General features: G+C 45.1%; 1 protein-coding gene across 1 annotated transcript; it reads left to right on the top strand.

Annotated features, from left to right (window-relative positions):
* Nucleotides 1-1,504: 1,504 nt before the first annotated feature.
* On the top strand, nucleotides 1,505-3,484 carry LOC147709803 (uncharacterized). The gene has a single exon (XM_086928268.1). The coding sequence runs from the start codon at nucleotides 1,924-1,926 to the stop codon at nucleotides 3,283-3,285; it is 1,362 nt and encodes a 453-aa protein (XP_086784394.1). The 5' UTR covers nucleotides 1,505-1,923; the 3' UTR covers nucleotides 3,286-3,484.
* The last annotated feature ends 16,207 nt before the right edge of the window (nucleotides 3,485-19,691 follow it).

Below are 19,691 nucleotides of genomic sequence, written 5' to 3'. Positions count from 1 at the left end.
GATCTACAGACACACACACACACACACACACAGAGATAGATAGCTAGGAATGCAAAGATAGATAGACTGCACAGTGCAGATTAAATTAGAAATGTAATAGTTAAATATATATCTAAGCACCATAAAGAAGAACACTGAAAGCAAACTAGCAAGACATACAAGCAGGACATACAGACTAAGTTGGTTTACAAGCACAGCTGTGGTCCTCAATTAAAATACATGCAGGAGTGCAGTTATAAATGCATTTTATTGCGTGTATTCTAAAAATGTAATTACTTTATAAAGAATAGATTTATATGGACACCTTCTGGTATACTCTGATATAGCAGCAATAGGCCGCCTCTAAAGGAATTTACAAGATCATTAAAAGGAGGCAGGAACTGATAAAGCTGATATGTGTCCTGTGTTGTGAAGAGCTGGTAGAAAGTGTCCTGCTATAACATAAGGCTCTAAACACAGAGGCAACGCTAACGTAATTAGTAAGGACAAAGAAAAATATTAGCACTGAAGGGAACTACCTCCTTGTGAAAGAGTAATATCCAGTCACTTAAAGTGAAGTTAGCCAGTTGGTGAAGTAGGGAAACCCACTACCCCATGCTGTATTCTGTAGTGGGCAGAAGCTAAATGTGAATGGCACCACAACCAACCAATGGATGGAGAGCTTCAAGCCCCATTAAGTAAGTATATTATACATGTAATTATTAAAAAATAAAAGATCTCGGTCAACATGAGACCAAAAATGGGAAATGGTGCACATGTCATTCTGTAAGTGTGCACATTTGTGGAGAAACATCTGCATGCCTACATAATGATGCAATAGTAGCCACATGATTGCACCCTTTGTTTTTCTTTCTTGATGTAGTGCATCATTGGGAAAGCCTATACATCTAAAAGTTGAGACTTATCGACTTTGCCAATGTGTGTTCGAAATGTTTGTAAACCTCCTGTTCCTTGTGTAGCTCTGGTTAGAGCCTCAGCCCTCTGGAGCTACACTATGTGGAAGATGCTCTGATTACCTGTCCAGGTCCTATCCCAGGCTCTCTGATAGTATAAAGGACTCCCTTTTAGCAGTTGCTTATGTTTCCCTCCATTATGGTGATGCTCTGACTTGCATGGTCCAGTCACTGGAAAAGGCTCCCATCTTGTATTATGTGTTAGGCCATGTGATAATAGGAAGCATTCCCTGGATAAGAAGGGTGGCATCTTATCGCTACGTTTTTATCATTGTAGTGTGTCGTGGGGAGAGGGTCTCACTCGCTGAACACGGTACCTTCTCTGGTGTCTTGGTTACTCCTTTAGTCCACACTCCTCAATAGAAGGGGATCATGGAGTGATGTATGACTTTACTCTGCCTATTGCATCTTCACACTTAAAGTGTATTCTAGAATTGCTTCCACACACGTCTATATGAACATTTAAATGTTTCACTAAATGCCAAGAAGTTTTTTGTGATGTACTCTGCATTTCTGCTTATTCAGTATTTCTTTTTCTTAATTTAACAGGTGAAATAAAGGCCTTACTAAACAAAAACGGTAAAGGCATTAAACATCACTTGTGTAGGAAGTGATTTAAAAACAGTATACCTTGAAATATCTTCCCTCAAAGGCTAATGCCTCGTCCAAGTCTTTTTTTACAGCAGAAAACCCAAACTGCCCAGTGAGGCCTGTACTTGGATGTTAGGCATCAGCTGATATGAACAGAAGACATAACACACTGACATACTGAAGCAAGACTGAGCTGCACATTATGAAGGAAGAGCTAACCTGGTATCAGAAATGACACTAAGGCGAGAAACCGTATGAATATCTAGAATGTGGCAACACATTTATTAGACAGAGAGAGAAAGAGCAAGTGTGTCATAAGAAACTTCATACTGGAGAAAAACCATATTGATGAACTAACTGTGGAGAAGCGTCCCTTGCAATGAAAGGCTCAATGCAGCATCCAAATGTCCATGTAGAGAAGAAACCATATGAATGTACAGAATGTAATAAGGCATTTATTACCAAAGGAGTCCTAATGAGACATCAGAAAGTGCACACTGGGGAGAAACCATATAAATGCACTGAATGTGACAAAGCATTTATAACAAATGGAGAGCTAAAGCAACATCAAAAAGTCCACACTGGGGAGAAACCGTACGAATGTACAGAATGTAATAAAGTGTTCAGTAGTAATACACAGCTAAAGCGGCATAAAATGATTCACACTGGGGAGAAACCTTATGAATGTACAGAATGTGAAAAAGCATTTATAACAAATGGAGATCTAAAGCAACATCAGAAAATCCACACTGGGGAGAAACCATATGAATGTACAGCCTGTGACAAAGCATTTATAACAAGTAGAGACTTAAAGCGACATCAGAAAGTCCATACTGGGGAGAAACCGTATAAATGTACAGAATGTGACAAGGCATTTATAATAAATAGAGATCTAAAACGTCATCAGAAAATCCACACAGAGGAGAAACCCCGTTATCAATGTACAGAGTGCGACAAAGCATTCATAACATATGGAGTGCTGAAGAGACATCAGAAAATCCACACTGGGGAAAGACCATATAAATGTACAGTGTGTGACAAAGCATATATAACAAAGGGGGCCCTGAAGCAACATCAGAAAATCCACACTGGGGAGAAGCCATATCCATGTACAGAATGTGACAAAGCATTTATAAGAAATGGAATGCTAAAACAACATCAGAAACTCCACACTGGGGAGAGACCATATCAATGTACAACATGTGACAAAGCATTTATAAAAAATTGGCATCTAAAACAACATCAGAAAATGCACACAGGGGAGAAGCCATATCAATGTATAACATGTGACAAAGCATTTATAACAAATGGAATGCTAAGACAACATCAGAAAATCCATATTGGGGAGAGACCATATCAATGTACAGAATGTAATGAAGTGTTCAAATGGAAGGCAAAGCTATGGCGGCATCATATGATCCACACTGGGGAGAAACCCTATGAATGTACAGAATGTGACAAGGCATTTAAAACAAATAAAGAGCTGAAGCGACATCAAATAGTCCACACTGGAGAGAGAACATTCAACTGCACTCAATGTAACAAGGCATTCATTAGAAAGTCAAATCTAATGCAACATCAGAAAGTCCACACCGGGGAGAAGCCCTATGAATGTACAGAATGCAACAAGACATTTATTACCAATGGACACCTAACACAACATCAGAGTGTCCACACTGGGAAGAAACCCTATGAATGTCCTGAATGTGACCAAGCAACCATATCCATCTCTAGAATGTAAGAAGGTTGTGCCGAAAGAAGACCAACACAAAGCACTGTAAGACCTGGCATCATTGGCGTGGGTCTCCCTTCCCCTCTACTCTTCCTGTTTTGTGTATTAGCTGGATATAGATGTTCTTGGTGCCGTGCCACTGCTCATCAGTGCCACAACGCAATGCTCCCTGTATATAAATGACTGTATAAATAAGAATTACTTTCTATCACCCTATCCGGCCTTATTGTAACCGAGTTTGATATGCTTGTGTGAGGGCCAGTGAGGGCCATCTTTTGGTGAGGACCGATTAGATAGTACATGTTGTAAAATGCCTTTCCTGAAAGCGCGGTAGTTTCTGGCCTTAAGCTTTCTTGCAGGCTATTGCGAGTATGCGTATTGGCCGTCTGGTTTTGGAGCAATAGGGCCAGCTGGGTCAGACATGGCTGGAGAGAGAGATCGGTATTCCAAGCTTGGGGAGGGGTAACTCTTTGATCCGAGTGGGGTTGTGCCTGGCAAGCTGAATGATGACTCCATCTTCCACAGGGTGACTGATAGCAGACCCCCTCATTCTGAAATGGCAGGATGTCGCCTCGTAAACCAAGTGCTCCCCGACCCCTCCGAACTGGTGCTGACTGGAGCCAGTGATTTGCGACCTTAGAGAACAAAGACTTTGTAGGTATAAAATGCTGCGCGGGAACTTTGGCCAAGTGTGTTCCTTCTAGATGTCAAGATGAAACTCTGTCAGAGTGAACAGAGGAAAGGACTTTGCAGCTTTCATCAAGCTTGCCGAAAAAACTACCCAAGGGCCTAAATCGAGAGCGCCTCCTGCAGAAGTCTCAGGGACATTAGACTTCACCCCGTCAGCCGTCGGAATTCCTGTGCGAGGAATTCAACTTACAGGTGAGGCCTCCGTTGAGTATTCCGGAGCCTCTAGTTCTACTGTAAGGACCCCGGACTGGGCACCTTCTAACCTTCTTGCTGAACCTGTGTGGGCTGCTGCAGCTAAGAGAGAGCTGCCGCCTCTGAGAGCCCTCCCGAACCTAACTTGCAACTTTCTAACATTTTGCGGAAACTGTGCGGACCGCTACAGCTAAGAGAGAGCTGCCGCCGCTGAGAGCCCACCTGTCTCTGAACCCTTGAAACGTGGTGCTACCATCGTGTGGGCTTCCACAGCTAAGAGAGAGCTGTCGCTGCTGAGAGCCTGCCGAAATCTGCCCCTCCAGACCTGTCGCTGGATCTGCGTGGACCGCTGCAGCAAGAGAGAGCTGTGGCCCCTGAGCGTCCACCGTTGTGCCAGTCTAGTGGAGACCAACCCTTGCCGTGTGGGCTACAGCAGCTGAGAGAGAGCTGCTACCACTGAGTGCCCACACCCTTGCCAATTTTTGCATCACCGTCATTCGTCCCCTGGGCCTCTGCAGCTGAGGGAGAGCTGGAGCCGCTGAATGCCCATCACCCTGGTTACTTTGCATCACCGTGATTTATCCTGTTGGCCGCTGCAGCTGAGGGAGAGCTGTAGCCGCTGTGTGTCCACCACCTTGGAGAGCTGTAGCCGCGGAGTGCCCCCCACCTTGGTTACTTTGCATCCTCGTGATTTGCCCCGCGGGCCGCTGCAGCTAAGAGAGAGCTGTGGCCTTTGAGCTCCCACACCCCTGATAACCTTGGATTGGTCTTGTGGGCCGCCGCAGCTAAGAGAGCTGCTGCAGCTGTGAGCCCACCACAGAGCTTCACGACGAGAGTCAGCGCCCGCCCGCCCCTAAGCGCCCGCCTGTCCCTGAGTCCCCGAACCACTGTGCATGCACGCTGCGGACCTGTGCCCGCAAGACTGGTGGTCGCTGGGAGTCCGCCTGTCACCATCTCCGCTTCATTGAGAAGCTGTGTGTTGTGTCCCCATTCCACGACAGGTATCTGGTGCGCAGTGGGTCGCGTGTCACGCTTGAATGAATGCGTTGTTGTTTCTTTGAGTCCCTACGGGTTGACGTGAATTGTAGTTTTTGAACCGCTTTCAAAATTTTGACTTGAACTGTTAGATAAAGATATTATTTTTCTACATCTACCTGAGTGGTGTCCTTTTGTGGTGTCTTTACTGCCTTATTGTACGTGATCATAAACGCTTCACTCTCTGCCTCTGAGATAAGCCTAACTGCTCGTGCTATGTTACCACAGGGTTGAGCAGGGGTTGTCAAAGGGGGTAACCCACTTGCCCTGGTTTAGGAAGATGGGTCCCTATTTGGACAGTGGTGCCAGCCAGTGCCAACTAGAGACCCCCATTTCTAACATTGGCGGTCAGCGGTGAGGATCAAGACTTGCCTTTATGATCCACGTACAATAACTGGTAAACGCCACTGGTGAGTGTAGACTAAGCGCAGCCACAATTTTTTTTGTGTGTGTTTTTTGATTGGTTGCCTTAGTAGTGACTTGTCGATAGCAGCCATGAGTACTGCTAGTAAAGGAAGGCCAACGTCCCATGCTTCAGAGGAAAGATTAGATACCTATACTGCCAGACAGCTGAAGTCCTTTTGTAAGAAATTTGCTGTCCCTGTGATATGCCTCTCTAGGAAGGAGGAGTACCAGAAGGCGTTGAAGGCCTGGTGGGAAGCGAGAGAGTCCGCTGGGGATGAGAAAGAGAATGCTGGAGGGCAGCAGGATGGTTCAGTAGAGGGGGGAGATAGAACACCCTCCAATCCAGGTACTAGTGTATCCCAAAGGAGCCCGGCCCCAGAAGAGCTGGAGGACAGGGAGAGAGATAGCAGGTGTAGTTTGGAGATGGCCAAATTGGAAGGTCAGAAGGACCTTGAGAGTAAGAAGTTAGACATTGAGAAGAATTGATTGTCAATTGAACTTGAGAAAATGAAAATGGGGCATGAGAGGATGGTGAGGGAGATAGAGATCAGGGCGAGGAGTGTCCCGGTCGCCCCCTCTGGTAGCAGCATACCTTTGGTAACTCCTGAGAGTAGAGTTTATATTCCCAAAAATGTTATTAAGGATTTTCACCAGAGTGAGGATATTGGGCAATGGTTTGCCGCATATGATATAGCAATGGTGTCCCACCGGGTCCCTGAGAAGTATTGTGGAGTGGGGTTGTGGGGACTCTTTGTGAGTGATGGTAGGAATACCCTGTTAGACCTGCCTGAGGAGAGCAGGATGGTGTATGCACATATGAAGGAAGCTTAGATGACCCGTTGGTTTTCTTCCCTCCCTCTCCCGTTGTTGAAACAGTTATGGTTTGACCCCAGAAATGTACAGGCAGAAGTTTAGAACCTGTAAGAAGTTAGAGGGTACCACGTGGGTTGAATATGTCTCTTATTTCTGTAGAGCAGTGGATCGCTGGGTGAAAGGTAGCAAGGTGGAAACTTTTGAGCATTTGTAAGTTTTTTTGCATGGAAGCATTTCTCTAGTAACTGTTTTCCAGAGCTACTCCAGCACTTGATTGATAGCAAGCTGACCAACCCTAAAAAGCTTGCTGAGGAGGCGGACCACTGGGTGTGCAACCGGGTCCGCAAAGGTTTTGTGGGAGACTCCATCAGAGGTGGGCAGGGTCCCCAGCAGAGAAGTGGGGAGGACACGGGGAAACCGAGGGAGTTCCAGAAAGGGCCCCAAAGTAATTTCCCCGGAAACCAAGCAGTGGTGTCCCAGCCTCCCCCTGAGAAGAAGCCAGTGTCCCTGACGGGTAGGCCAGTTCAGAGGGGACCACTTACTTGTTTCAAGTGTGGTCAAGTGGCCACCGGTATTAGAATCCCCAGTGCCCCCAGAGGGACCTCCATGCACCCCTGTGTGCACCACACCGTTCACCACCCCGCCAGATGGCTAGTGTTGCCCGGTGTGGAGAAGAGATGGAGGTCCAAGGTGGGTGGGATCCCATGGAGTTAACCCTTGTCTCGCTAGGAGACTTTGAGAAGGTCCCTAACTCCACACTGCCTAATAACACTCAGAAGTACCGGCAGTGGATGACCATCAATGGCCATAGGGTGGAAGCTCTCAGGGACACAGGAGCTAGTGTGACTTCTATCAGCTCCAGGTTGGTGTTCAAAGAGCAGATTGTCCCCCATGCATTCTACCCCATAGTGTCAGCAGACAACTCAGAGAGACAGTGTGAGGTGGCTTAGGCTCCCTTCGAGGGGGTGGGGGGTTTCAGGAACTCTTCAGGTGGCTGTGAGGCCCGCCATTCCTGTAGACTGTATGTTGGGCAATGATCTAGAGAACTCCCCTTGGGCTACGGTGGAGAGGAAATCTCATTTGGAAATGTTGGCCCTGCCTGAGTGGGCGTGTGTGACCACTCGGTCCATGACAGCTCAGAAGGGTGTTCAGGAGGGCCTGGAGCCTGAAATTATGGCCCAGGCCCCTGCCTTAAAGAGAAGGGGTAGGGGGTGCGGGAAACCGGCCCCCGCGGTTCCCACAGTCCCGGAGGGAGCATACCCTTAGGGGGATGCCCTGGAGCCTACAGGGGAACAAGTGGCCGAACTGGTGTAGTGTAGTTTCTATATTCCCAATGGGCTCTGCGCATTGGAATAATATACACTATAGATTTGACAAAGCACTGAGGTCAGTACGTCTCTATCGAGTATATTAAACTGGAAAAATATATTAAACTTAATTGTGTCTGCCAGCTAACTCAGAGGTCACTAGAAACTTTCTCAAATAAACAAAAAGAGATTAGTCTCTGACAACCACATAAACAGGACCACTTTGTTTCCCCTGGAACTGGAACAATATCTTTAGAGTTTTGGAAACAATAGATAACTATTTCACTCAGTGAATCATGCATGCTTCGTTTCTACAGAGTTTGCACAGAAATAGAGCGACGGGCATTTCAATAAAAGGGGTTTAGTGAACAGTCTTCTTTCTCATGCAAGAGAGGTGAACTGCTACAAACGTTTGACAGAATGCGAAGTATAATGTGTACAGCGTAAACAGTAATATAAAATAATACTGTATTAGCATTGTCTGTTGCTATGACGTTTATAAAAATACATACATAAATAACACGGGCTAAAATACTCAACTGGTGCTTCTAAAATACGCCTACCCCAGTGTACCTAACCTAGGTCTAGTACCAGAGAAGAGGTAGGTGTTGCCTTAGCATAAGGTTTAGTTTTGCCAAGAATTGCCAAAGGTTTCTCTAGGTTCCAATCAGCTCCAAACCTTAGAATGAGAGAGGTTGGTATCTCTTTCTCTGGACTTGATTTCCCAACACCTGCAAGGGGAGTCAGAAACACTGGAGCTGGATTCTCGGCAGGAGGATGACAGCTTCTAGTCAGTGCGTCATCAGGGGAGTTGGCTTCCTTTGGCACTTGCTGTAGTGAGCTGCTTCGTGCAAGTAGGTAGTCAAACGGCACCGCACCGCACCGTGCTTTGCCATAGCAAGTGAAGGTATATTTATAGGAATGCCACTATTGACTATAAGTCGGGCTTCTGAACGTCATGAATGAACCCCTAGGGAATAGATGTTCATGCATAATAAATGAGTTCTTGGAGAAATCAATATCCAGGCAAGGGGAAGTCCCTAACGGCTTAACACCATCAGTGCTGCAGCAATTCCCCCTTTGTGCTGCAGATCCTTTACTCCCATTGTTCATGACGAGCTCAGCTCGTCATGAGCACATGAGCAGTGTACTGCATGACGAGCTGAGCTCGTCATGGGCATCGAAGGAGTTAAGAGTCTGGTTTTCCAAGAACTTGTTGTGACGTAGATGAATGGATGGAAGTACCCGTGCCTGTATTTGGGTAGCATGGGCTATGCCTAAATACCGACTGGATTTTTATGCTTATATAAGGGCAATTCGAATTGTACCTGTATAAGGGCATGAATCGGGAAATTAATTTGGAATCTAAAATCGAACACAACACCCACTCCACTTTCTTTATACAACGTTACTAAATTCTAAACATGTTGAAACATATTTACAAATGAAGTGTGAAAACCCATCCAAAATACATAATAAATGCATTAAAACTGGTTGTACACATAAAAGATGCATTGGTGCTGTACGAATCTAAGCAATGTTCCATTCTAATGCTAAATGAATGAAGCATAAAAATATACATTTATGAAATGGCTCGTAAATACAGAAGAAAAAAAAGCTGAAACCATTTCATGTCAGGTTACATATACTGTTTGTTTGTAGACTTCTTCCTATATTGGAAGTATTCAAAGAATTCTTATTCTTCATAAATAGTTCTACTTTAAGCAGATTACTTGTGCCAAAAAATGAAAAATAATAATTTGTTTCCAAAAATGAAGGTCAAATTCAAAGTCTCTTAGAACATTGTATGCTGAACTCAAATGTCAGTGTTAGTGTTCGGAGAAAACATGAAATCTTCTAATTCCGTAAAAAAATTGTCTATCATTGTTGGTGACAGTTGGATTACCTCTTCCAAAAGATTAACTGCACATAGATGTGAAGCATCGCTTTCAGCATGGGTCGCATTAGCAATGTTCGAATCGGATGTTACCTGCGTGCCTGTAGTTTTCTCTTGTACCTCAGTATCAGCATTTTGCATCTGTGAGTCAATGAATGCTGTCATCACAATTGGTAGCCACTGGTGACAGCAATGCACATGGGCCGTTACCGGGTCCAGAAAAGTATAGACATCCGTTGGCATTACTGATGGAATTGTCAGACAGATGTCTAGCACGCATTCTTCTCTGCATAGCAGGCAGCGTAGAACAGGTAAGATGCAATCTTGCCAGATTGGTCTGAATGACAGAAACCATGTGGTATTTAATTCTCGTAGACGAGTTATTCCCAAAATTTGGACGATGCGTTCACGACACTTCATCTCCAATAGAGCTCTCTCTATGGTGCTTGGAGTGGCGGTGGTGATTTGGCTTGTCATATCATAGCAGTAGGATTAAAAATAGTATCCCTGCAACGAGTCCCAAAAGGAGGGGCAGTCCGCCAAACACAGAGTGCACAAAGTTTGGAAATATTCTGAGGACTGCTTGAAAAGGTGCTAATAGTCCGGAACATACGTTCTTAAATAGATGTACAATACCGCTCGTATCAGACATGTTTAAGATATGACTTAACATTTCCGAGAAATGGACAGGGCAGTTTGTAGTTAAAAGGGCATGTATCTCAGCAGAAGTGCTTGCGACTTGTAGATTATAGGTTTCTTTGGCCAAGGTCAGTGGCACAGTTTTTTGCAGAAGAATGGCTTTCATTCTGCTCAGAGTATCAATTCTTATAGAAGAGATGTTCAGTGAAGGCCATAAAGGCAACTCCCTGGCTGCCTTGGTTTTAGGAAACAATACTTGCATACAGCAAGTGAACCTGGCTGACAGTTACTAGATATGGTATACCTGGCAACATGCCACAGCAGCTGTGATCGTTCAACATGAGAACTCCCATTTGAAAGTTGTCGAAATAGTGGAGCAATCACTGCAGCCGGTGAACCTTGCAGTGACAGGATAAATTGTTAGAGGAACCATTGCAGGCTCTGTGTAAGTTTACACCCTGACAAGGAAGAGAACCGCTTAGTGCGTTTTCACAGTTTTTACCGCTAAAAAACACTTTACGTCCCCCACTCCAACATCTGTGTGTGTATGGTAATTCCCAGGATGTTTTGATGTATTCTTTAGCCAACCTTTCATATGTGCCTGCTGGTATGTGTTTTAGGCAATACTGAAAATGGAAAATTGTAACAGGCAGGGTGATTGTTCCATGTATAATCCATTCAGTAGCTGGTTTCTCTGCTACCGTAAATGGCAATCTTTCCAGTTTTTCCATGCTCAGCACCGTAAAGTCTGCTCACCTCTGTGCCGGTTTGATCTGTTTATCAGTGAGATTAAATTCTGAAAACAGTGACGTGGTATTGATTAAACACCAAGGCACATAGCCTGAACAAAGGTTTTGCAACGTCCAGCCTAATAGCATGATAGAACGTAGTTGTGACCTACCATGTTGCAGCATGACCAAGTCCTGTTCCATGATGTCTATGGCAGGAGACACTATGCTGTCCAATGAATATATCCTGGACGACAGAGTTGTTAACCCATTGTCAACTACAGAGAGAGTTTTCTCTAAATTAATACGATCAATTTCTCATATTATTTCTGCAGTCTCTGCTTGTGTAATTTTCTATGCTTTGTTATATGCAGCATATATACCGGCATATATAAACCGTTTATGACGCGTTTATTTTTGGTCCTAGCAAGAATTACCTGAGGGCTGTGCCATATTTAAGTAAAGATACGTGTTGCTTTACATCCTTAAGTGTAGATCTTTGTAGCCAATCAAGGCAGAGCTTCCCTACTCTGAATGTTGTTACTATACCAGGATGCTGTCTTTGAACATATCTTGGGTCTAGCCTATTGATTTTAACCCTTGTGTTTTATTCAGGAATCTATCTTGACAGTTGTTTGTTTCTGTGGGCCAGATTAACCATTTTTTCTAATCTGGATCTGTTCTGTTGTGATGCAAAATAGTATGTACGTCGACCTCCCACTCTGAAGTGTCTTCATTCTCAGGTGTAGGTGTAGGTATGGACGGATTGGTCATGAATTTGATCTTGGCTAACCCAAGGCAAGACGTCTGTTGGACAGTGTCATTCAAAAACATAATTGTTTCAGGGATGATACAGGCTTTAAATAAAGCTTCTACCCCCTGCACTTGCCAATCTTTTGTACCCCAGACAGTTTTTGTCTCAATGTTGTCTTTTCGAAAAGTCAAAACCATGACTAGACCATTGGGCAAAAAAGGCTGCAGAATAAATCTGTTTTGTATTGGTCAACATACTTTTCATTCCTGTTCTGTTCACATTTTTAAAGTAAAATGATTCAGCATTGGATACATTGAACCCTGAAAAGTATGGAAATTTCATAGCAAAGGTTTTTGAGCTACCCTTTGGAGGTGTAGGACAATGTTCCCATTGGTTATAAATTAATACATTTCTAGGATTTGCAGATTTGTGCAAGTAATAACAACCATAATGATTATAACAATACATTTGAACCTTCTAAATATTCATGATTTGTGAAAACTGCTGACATTTCTATATCAGACATCATGTTATTAGAAGTCTCTAAGTCCCAATCGTCAGAAAATGTACTAGATGAAACAAAGTCACTTAATGAAATCTTGAACTGATATGGAATCCTCAACAGCTCCGACGGGCCAAAAATGTCATATTCTGTTTTGTCCCAAGCTATACCACCAGGTATAGGAACGGCTGTGATGTTCACTGATGACAAGTCTCTTTGTTCACGATACAATGATTTGTGTGGTTTGAGTAGTAAGTTGATGTTCTTACTTGCTGTGTCCATTTTGACATATCTCTTTTTATCAGCAAACCCAGAGTTATTACAAGAGTCAACCAAAGTAGAAGAACAAATATTCCCAACACAATCCATAGTTCAATTCATGGTGAAATCAGATAAGTCTTTTCCAGGTGATGAAAAAGGTCAGTGGCTTGTTCTTTGAAAGTTATTTTCTCTGGCGTCATTTCAGCTCGCTGGGATCCTCAGAAAACGTATCAAAGGTAATGAAATAGCCAGAGGCAATTCTGTCAATTGTTGGGATTGCATCAGGATTCGTTTAAATCGCTGGAACCACTTGATCACTTGTTACTTCGTTGTAGACAGGTGTTTCTTGACAAACTGTTATTTGGATTTCAAGAGGTACAAGTTCCATAGCTTTGTTGCATAGTCTTTCTTTTCGCACTGCAGATTCCTCAAAGGTGATGAGTCTCTCAGTTTGAACCTCTTGGATAGTAGCTAGAGGAGTGCGTCTGCTACTTGGTCGGAATCCACTTGGCCTATTGCTTATCGTAAGATAGTGTGGTTTAATCAGGTTGATGGACACAAACCTGTTCTCCTTTTTACCAGCAAGGGGTGACAGTAAAACTGTTCTTGATCCGTTGATTGCTAGGACAGGTACTGGTTGTCTGTAAGAAGGCCCAAATTCCTTCATGTCTGCGATCTTTTCTCTGACTAGATCACCAAGCTTGGGATCCAGACAGGCCTGGCTGGGACGGTCGGTTTTTCCCCAGTGGTGGTTGGCTTCAGGAACACGTTGCTTTGTTTCGTTCTTAATTCATTTAAGTCCTGTAAAACAGCCAAACGATCTTTGATATCACATGTTTTTGTTCCACCACTGATGTCTGACAATCAAGTTCCGAGACCAACATTCTTGTCCCAAAAAGGACCTCATATGGAGTGATATCCCCTAGAGAACCTCTTGGCAAGTTGTTAAGACTACGTTGGACACTTATTAGATGTTTAATTCACCCGTCACCCGAACGTAATACCCTTGTTGTTATTGATTGCTTTATGTCCCGTTTCTTCTCTCCACAACCGAATTTCCCTCAGGATGGAATGGACTAGAATACCGCAATGCAACGCCCAAATTGGCCATGGCCTCCTTGTAAGCTCGAGAGCTAAGCACGGGACCCTGGTCAGAATGCTATTAGGGGGCTTCTTAGGACATACCTGCACCTAAAATTGGTTCTGATTTGCACCGCTGTTTGGCGGCCCGTTAGTTGGACTGGGGGCTAGGCGCCATCTTGGGAGGGGAAGTGCCGGCAAGAGACGCCATCTTTGTTCGCGCTCTAGCTGCTGCTGCACACATAGCACGATTGGGTGCTATTTAAGTCGATTGCATTAGGCGCTCGCTCTGTCCAGGTAAGCGCCAGTGTAGGCGAAGCATCTTTTGACTCCCTGCTGCTGCGCTTGCTATTTTTACCTGCTGATTAGTAATTCCATTCGTGGAGCTCGTAATTGATTTTAAACTGTACCACATGCTTGGCGCGTGTAGCGCGGTCTGTGCGTTTTATTTACAGCGCATTTTAAATAGAAAATTTCATTTTTGGCTAGGCTGCTATTAGGGGGCTTCTTAGGACATACCTGCACCTAAAATTGGTTCTGATTTGCACCGCTGTTTGGCGGCCTGTTAGTTGGACTGGGGGCTAGGCGCCATCTTGGGAGGGGAAGTGCCGGCAAGAGACGCCATCTTTGTTCGCGCTCTAGCTGCTGCTGCACACATAGCACGATTGGGTGCTATTTAAGTCGATTGCATTAGGCGCTCGCTCTGTCCAGGTAAGCGCCAGTGTAGGCGAAGCATCTTTTGACTCCCTGCTGCTGCGCTTGCTATTTTTACCTGCTGATTAGTAATTCCATTCGTGGAGCTCGTAATTGATTTTAAACTGTACCACATGCTTGGCGCGTGTAGCGCGGTCTGTGCGTTTTATTTACAGCGCATTTTAAATAGAAAATTTCATTTTTGGCTAGGCTGCTATTAGGGGGCTTCTTAGGACATACCTGCACCTAAAATTGGTTCTGATTTGCACCGCTGTTTGGCGGCCCGTTAGTTGGACTGGGGGCTAGGCGCCATCTTGGAAGGGGAAGTGCCGGCAAGAGACGCCATCTTTGTTCACGCTCTAGCTGCTGCTGCACACACAGCACGATTGGGTGCTATTTAAACGCCCCTATGATGACGTGCAGCGGTGACGCGCAGCGGGCGCGCCATAGGCGCGCCGGAGGCGAGCCAGAGGCGAGCCCATCTTTGCCCATCCGTGACCATCCGGGGCTCGGGGCCAGAACCCCTGGTCCAATCTTGCCCTACTCCAGAGGTGAACTATTGGAGCTTAATATGGGCAAGTCTCACCTTGAGCAGGATACTATACATCGGCTGGCTCGGGAGGGCTTGTTGATTTCACCAAAGAGCATAAGAGCGCGGCAGCGCGACTCTAACACCTATACTTTGAACTATGGCCTGCTGAATACGCGTTCTTTGCAGAGCCATAAGTTGGAGGTTTTTACACTTCTGGAAGAAGGGGAGTTAGATGCCCTTGCGCTCACCGAAACATGGCTGGAGGATTGCTCGGCGCCGGATCTAGTGGCGGCCCTTCCAGATAATTATCTGGCACTCCATTTCAACAGGGAGGGAGCTAAGAGAGGAGGGGGAGTAGCCCTTCTTTATCAGGCGCGTCTCCGCGCCGAAAGGTTTCTTTCCGAAACCCTAGGGGGAGCAGAGGTTATGGGGGTCAAGCTCAGGCGGGGAGCGGTATGTGTGGTGTTTTTGGTGGTATACCGACCGCCTTGGGTGTCGCCAGATTTCCCGGCTCTCTTCACGAGGCTGGTTCAGGACTTGCGCACGAGATACGATAAAATGGTTGTTGTCGGGGACTTTAACTATCACTGGGAAAAATACCCTAAAGAGGGACAAGCACTACAGATCGAGGAGGCTATCTCCTCCTTAGGTCTTACCCAACAGGTGAAGGGACCGACACATGAGAAAGGACATGTGCTTGACTTAGTCTGGACTACCATGCCAGCCCAGGGTGCTACGGAAATCCTGCCTTGTGCATGGTCTGACCACTTTTTAATAAAGGGCAGACTTCTATTGAAGGGCCACTTGCCCAGGCCTGGGGATGGCTGGAAAATGGCCCGGAAGTGGAGAAACCTTGATGGGGAAAAAATGGTCTACCTCTTGGAACACTCCCCTTCAGCAAAGGAGCAGGATGTCAACATTGATGTCGTTTGTGGTCACCTTCAGCATAAACTGGGGAGCGCCATTGATGTGGTGGCACTCCTTCGCAGGGTGAAGAAGGTGGCGAGAGGAGCTGGGGCCCCTTGGTACAATGACTCCCTAAGGGATATGAAACGTGGGGTGAGGAAGAAAGAACGGGCATGGCGCAAAAAGTATGACACCATTGCCAAGAAAGAATACATTTCATCCTTAGCGAACTACAAACTAGCCATCCAAACCAGGAAGGCTGTTTTCTTCGAGGAAAGAATAGTTGCAGCGAGAAATCCGCAGAAGGAAATCTTTCGGGTCCTGGCGGAGCTCAGGATAAACAAAGAGCAAAGTACTGAGTTCACCCAGGAGGACTGCCAGAGGTTCCAGGACTTCTTCATAAACAAGATCTCCGATATTCTGGGCAATATTGCTGCAACTACACCCCTTGAATGTCCCTGCCCACCGGACCTTACTGCCCCGCTAGATATCCCACCATTAGTTGAGTTCTCCCCAATCTCTAAACAGGAAGTATTCAAAATCATGGACCGAGTCAAATCGGGTTCCTTGGTGGATCCATGCCCTCCTGATGTATTCAAGTTGGCATTACCAGGAATTGAGGAAGAGGTTTTGCATTTATTGAATACCTCCCTTCGTACAGGACAGGTCCCTCTAGCTTTTAAAGAGGCTCGCCTGATTCCCCTATTGAAGAAATCCGGATCGGACACGAAGTGTTTGAAAAACTTCCGGCCCATCTCCCAGTTGCTTTTCTTGGCTAAGGTGATCGAGCAGCATGTGTTAGCATTACTCTCAGGTCATCTAGAGAGCAACAACCTGCTGGAGACCAATCAGGCAGGGTTCCGTGCTAACCATAGCACGGAATTAGTTATGCTATCAATCCTAGATGAACTGAGAACTCGGGCTGATGTAAAAACACCGAGCGCCCTGGTACTACTGGATCTCTCCGCGGCTTTTGATACCGTGTGTCATGAACAGCTTTTGTCGCGGCTGAGATCCTTTGGTATCAGGGGTACAGCACATGCATGGCTTACATCATTCTTGCAGGGCAGGACGCAAAGAGTACAGTTGGGAGATTTACTTTCCACCTCTGCTCCGATCACCTGCGGGGTTCCACAGGGATCTGCCTTGTCACCCCTACTTTTTAATATCTACCTGCAGCCATTAATTGCTCTCCTGAACAGGATGGACTGCCTAGTGTACAACTACGCCGATGATACCCAGATAATCATTCGGCTGGATGATGGCGTGGAAGCGTCCACCAGGTTGCAGGACATACTTAAAGCTACGGTCAACTGGATGTCCGAGAACTCCTTAAAAGTCAACCCGGATAAGACGGAAGTGTTGCCCATCTCCATCTCGGGCAACCCCTGGAGCGAGAAATTTTGGCCTGTGGAGCTGGGTGTGCCACCGAAACCGGCGTCCGCAGTCAAAAGTCTAGGCCTATATGTGGATGACAAACTATCCATGAAAAAGCAAGTTACCACGGTAGTGGGTACTTGCATAGGCCTGTTACGACAACTAAGGAAGATCTCTGCCTTACTTTCATTCTCTACCTTGAGACACGTGGTCTCAGCCACAATTTTGGCTAGGCTGGACTACGGGAACTCCCTATATATAGGTTTACCCCAGCGGCTGCTGGATAAACTACAGGGGGTTATGAATGATGCAGCCACGTTGATTTATAAAAAACCCAGGACTGCCCATTCTTCCCCCCTGATGCAGGAGCTACATTGGCTCCCGATTCGTCAGAGGGTTGTCTTTAAAGGACTGTGCATCGTACACAAGGCGCTGTATGGTAAAGCACCAAGATATTTGAAATCCCGCCTATTCCCTTATATACCGGGCAGGACCTTGCGCTCGTCGGACGCTACCCTTTTGTCCCAATCCCGTTTCAAACTGACCACGGTGGGGGGACGTACTTTTTCCAACACACTCCCAGCCTTGTGGAACAAATTGGCTCCAGAACTTAGGAAGGAAAGCAATTTATTATCCTTCAGGAGAAAATTAAAAACTGTACTTTTTAGGCAAGCATGGAGCAGACCCTAGGCGCACGAGTGGGATCAAGTGAATGCCATACCTCACTATGTAAATCTGGACAAACAGCGCTTAGAGACCCCGGTGGTTATAACGCGCTATATAAGTTAAATAAATAAATAAATAAATAAATGTAGCGTGCCGATTGCCTATGTGCCGATAAAGACACGCAAATCTTTTATAACAGTTCGAGCGCCAGCTGAGCGCTAAGGCCACATCCAAATGAACCTTGTCTTAATAATTGTAGGACCGCATTTGTCCATAGGGACGCCTGCGTGTAGAAAGTCTAATGCTGTCTAACAATGGTGTCTGTACTGGGCTGGCTATGCTATAGTCAGGTATCTGGCGGCGTTCTGTGCTGCGATCTCTATTGCAGTTATTGCAGTTTATGCAGTCAATTACAAATATGTGAATGTGTGCATTCGTTCCTGGCCACCAGTACATCTCTTTTAACTCTAATATCGTTTTAGAGATCCCTTGATGTATCAGACCCTCTCCCAGATGTGCTTCGTAAATCAAAGTTGTCCTTCATTCCTTGTGTGGAATTACTTTATCCCCAACTCCAGGAATTCGAGCAAAAGGAACTCTGTTTGCATCAATTATATATATGAGTGGAAACTTTTGAGGTAACCCAGCACCGCTGCCTTTGCATGTAGAATTGACAGCCAGCATTATTTCACTGTCTATTTTCGTTTTTGAACGAGTGATTGCAGCTACGGAAGCCGATTGTACAGCCCCCTTTGCAGCTTCATCAGCCAACTAATTCCCTTCAACGTGAACACCATCACGTTGATGACTCGGCATATGAATCACATGAGTGTTTTGTAGTCCTTCTCGTAACTGATCTACTTGTTTCCAAAGCGTTTTATGCTTGATTGTGTCACCTTTTGCATCTTTGAAACCGTTTTGAAGCCAGTTTTGCAAGTATTCATTGTAAGATTGAACACAATAAAACGAATCGCACACTATGAGTGTGGGGAACTCGTGATCCGTATTTTCAAGTGCCATCTTGAATGCTTGTAGTTCAGCTCGCTGAGCTGTACAATCTCCTAGGGATAGAGTTTTAGTGACCATTGGTCTAAATTTGCCATCGCGCCAACGACCTTTAAAGAACGCGCACGCCGCACTATAGGCTTGTTTACCCTCTGTAGTGGGTTGAGCTGATCCGTCAGTATAAATTATACATTCATACTGGTCAAGAGGCAGAATTTCAGTAGGCAGAGGACATTCTTGTTAGTATTGTAGAAATGCTTATGTTTTCAAATAAGGATCAAAAACATATTCAACATCAGTTGCAGTAAGAGAATTAACCCATTGTATCCATCTCGAATGTAAAGCTTTAGCATTAGGAATGCTCGCTTTTGTTTCTGCCTCTAAGGCAGGTGCAGGAGTTACTACCATAATGCGTTTCCCCTGTGCCAGGGCTCTTTCTTTTGCTACAGCATTCTGAACAGATGTCAGAATTTTTATTGTTGAAGTGAATTTTATTTCTACTTGTGTATACAAATGTGATTTGTATGCAATTGGTACTTTTTCACCTTGGTTAAAAGTTAACTAGGTGAATCCTCATTGACCTGGAATGATTCGGATCACTAAGTTGCGTACATGTACGCGTGTTTGTAAATGTTTAGTTGCTAACATGTCTGTTTGCAATGAACGCAAAATTTCTGTTTGTTTTTGTGTCCAATTTACTGTTTTAAAATCAGGTTTGATTAATTCGTAGAGAGGTTTAACCCTTTCTGCGTAATTTAGAATGTAGGTTCTTCCGAAATTCAGTAAACCTAGAATTGACTACGTTTTTCAGCGTTTTTGGAGGTTGAAGCAGTGCACACTTTTCTCAAAAGTTGGCTGCTAGGCTTTTGCCTTCACTTGATAACTCATATCCTAGAAATTGGACGTTGAGATGGGCAATTCGTGATTTCTTAA

Source organism: Lissotriton vulgaris, chromosome 6, assembly GCF_964263255.1.
Source record: "Lissotriton vulgaris chromosome 6, aLisVul1.2, whole genome shotgun sequence".
Taxonomy (NCBI): Eukaryota; Metazoa; Chordata; class Amphibia; order Caudata; family Salamandridae; genus Lissotriton; species Lissotriton vulgaris.
Note: the sequence above shows the minus strand (reverse complement) of the source record. Positions and strands in the feature narration are given on the sequence as shown.

What these genes read in the sequence shown, in the direction of transcription:
- LOC147709803 (XM_086928268.1), top strand. Translation starts at nt 1,924, where the DNA reads ATGAAAGGCTCAATGCAGCATCCAAATGTCCATGTAGAGAAGAAACCA.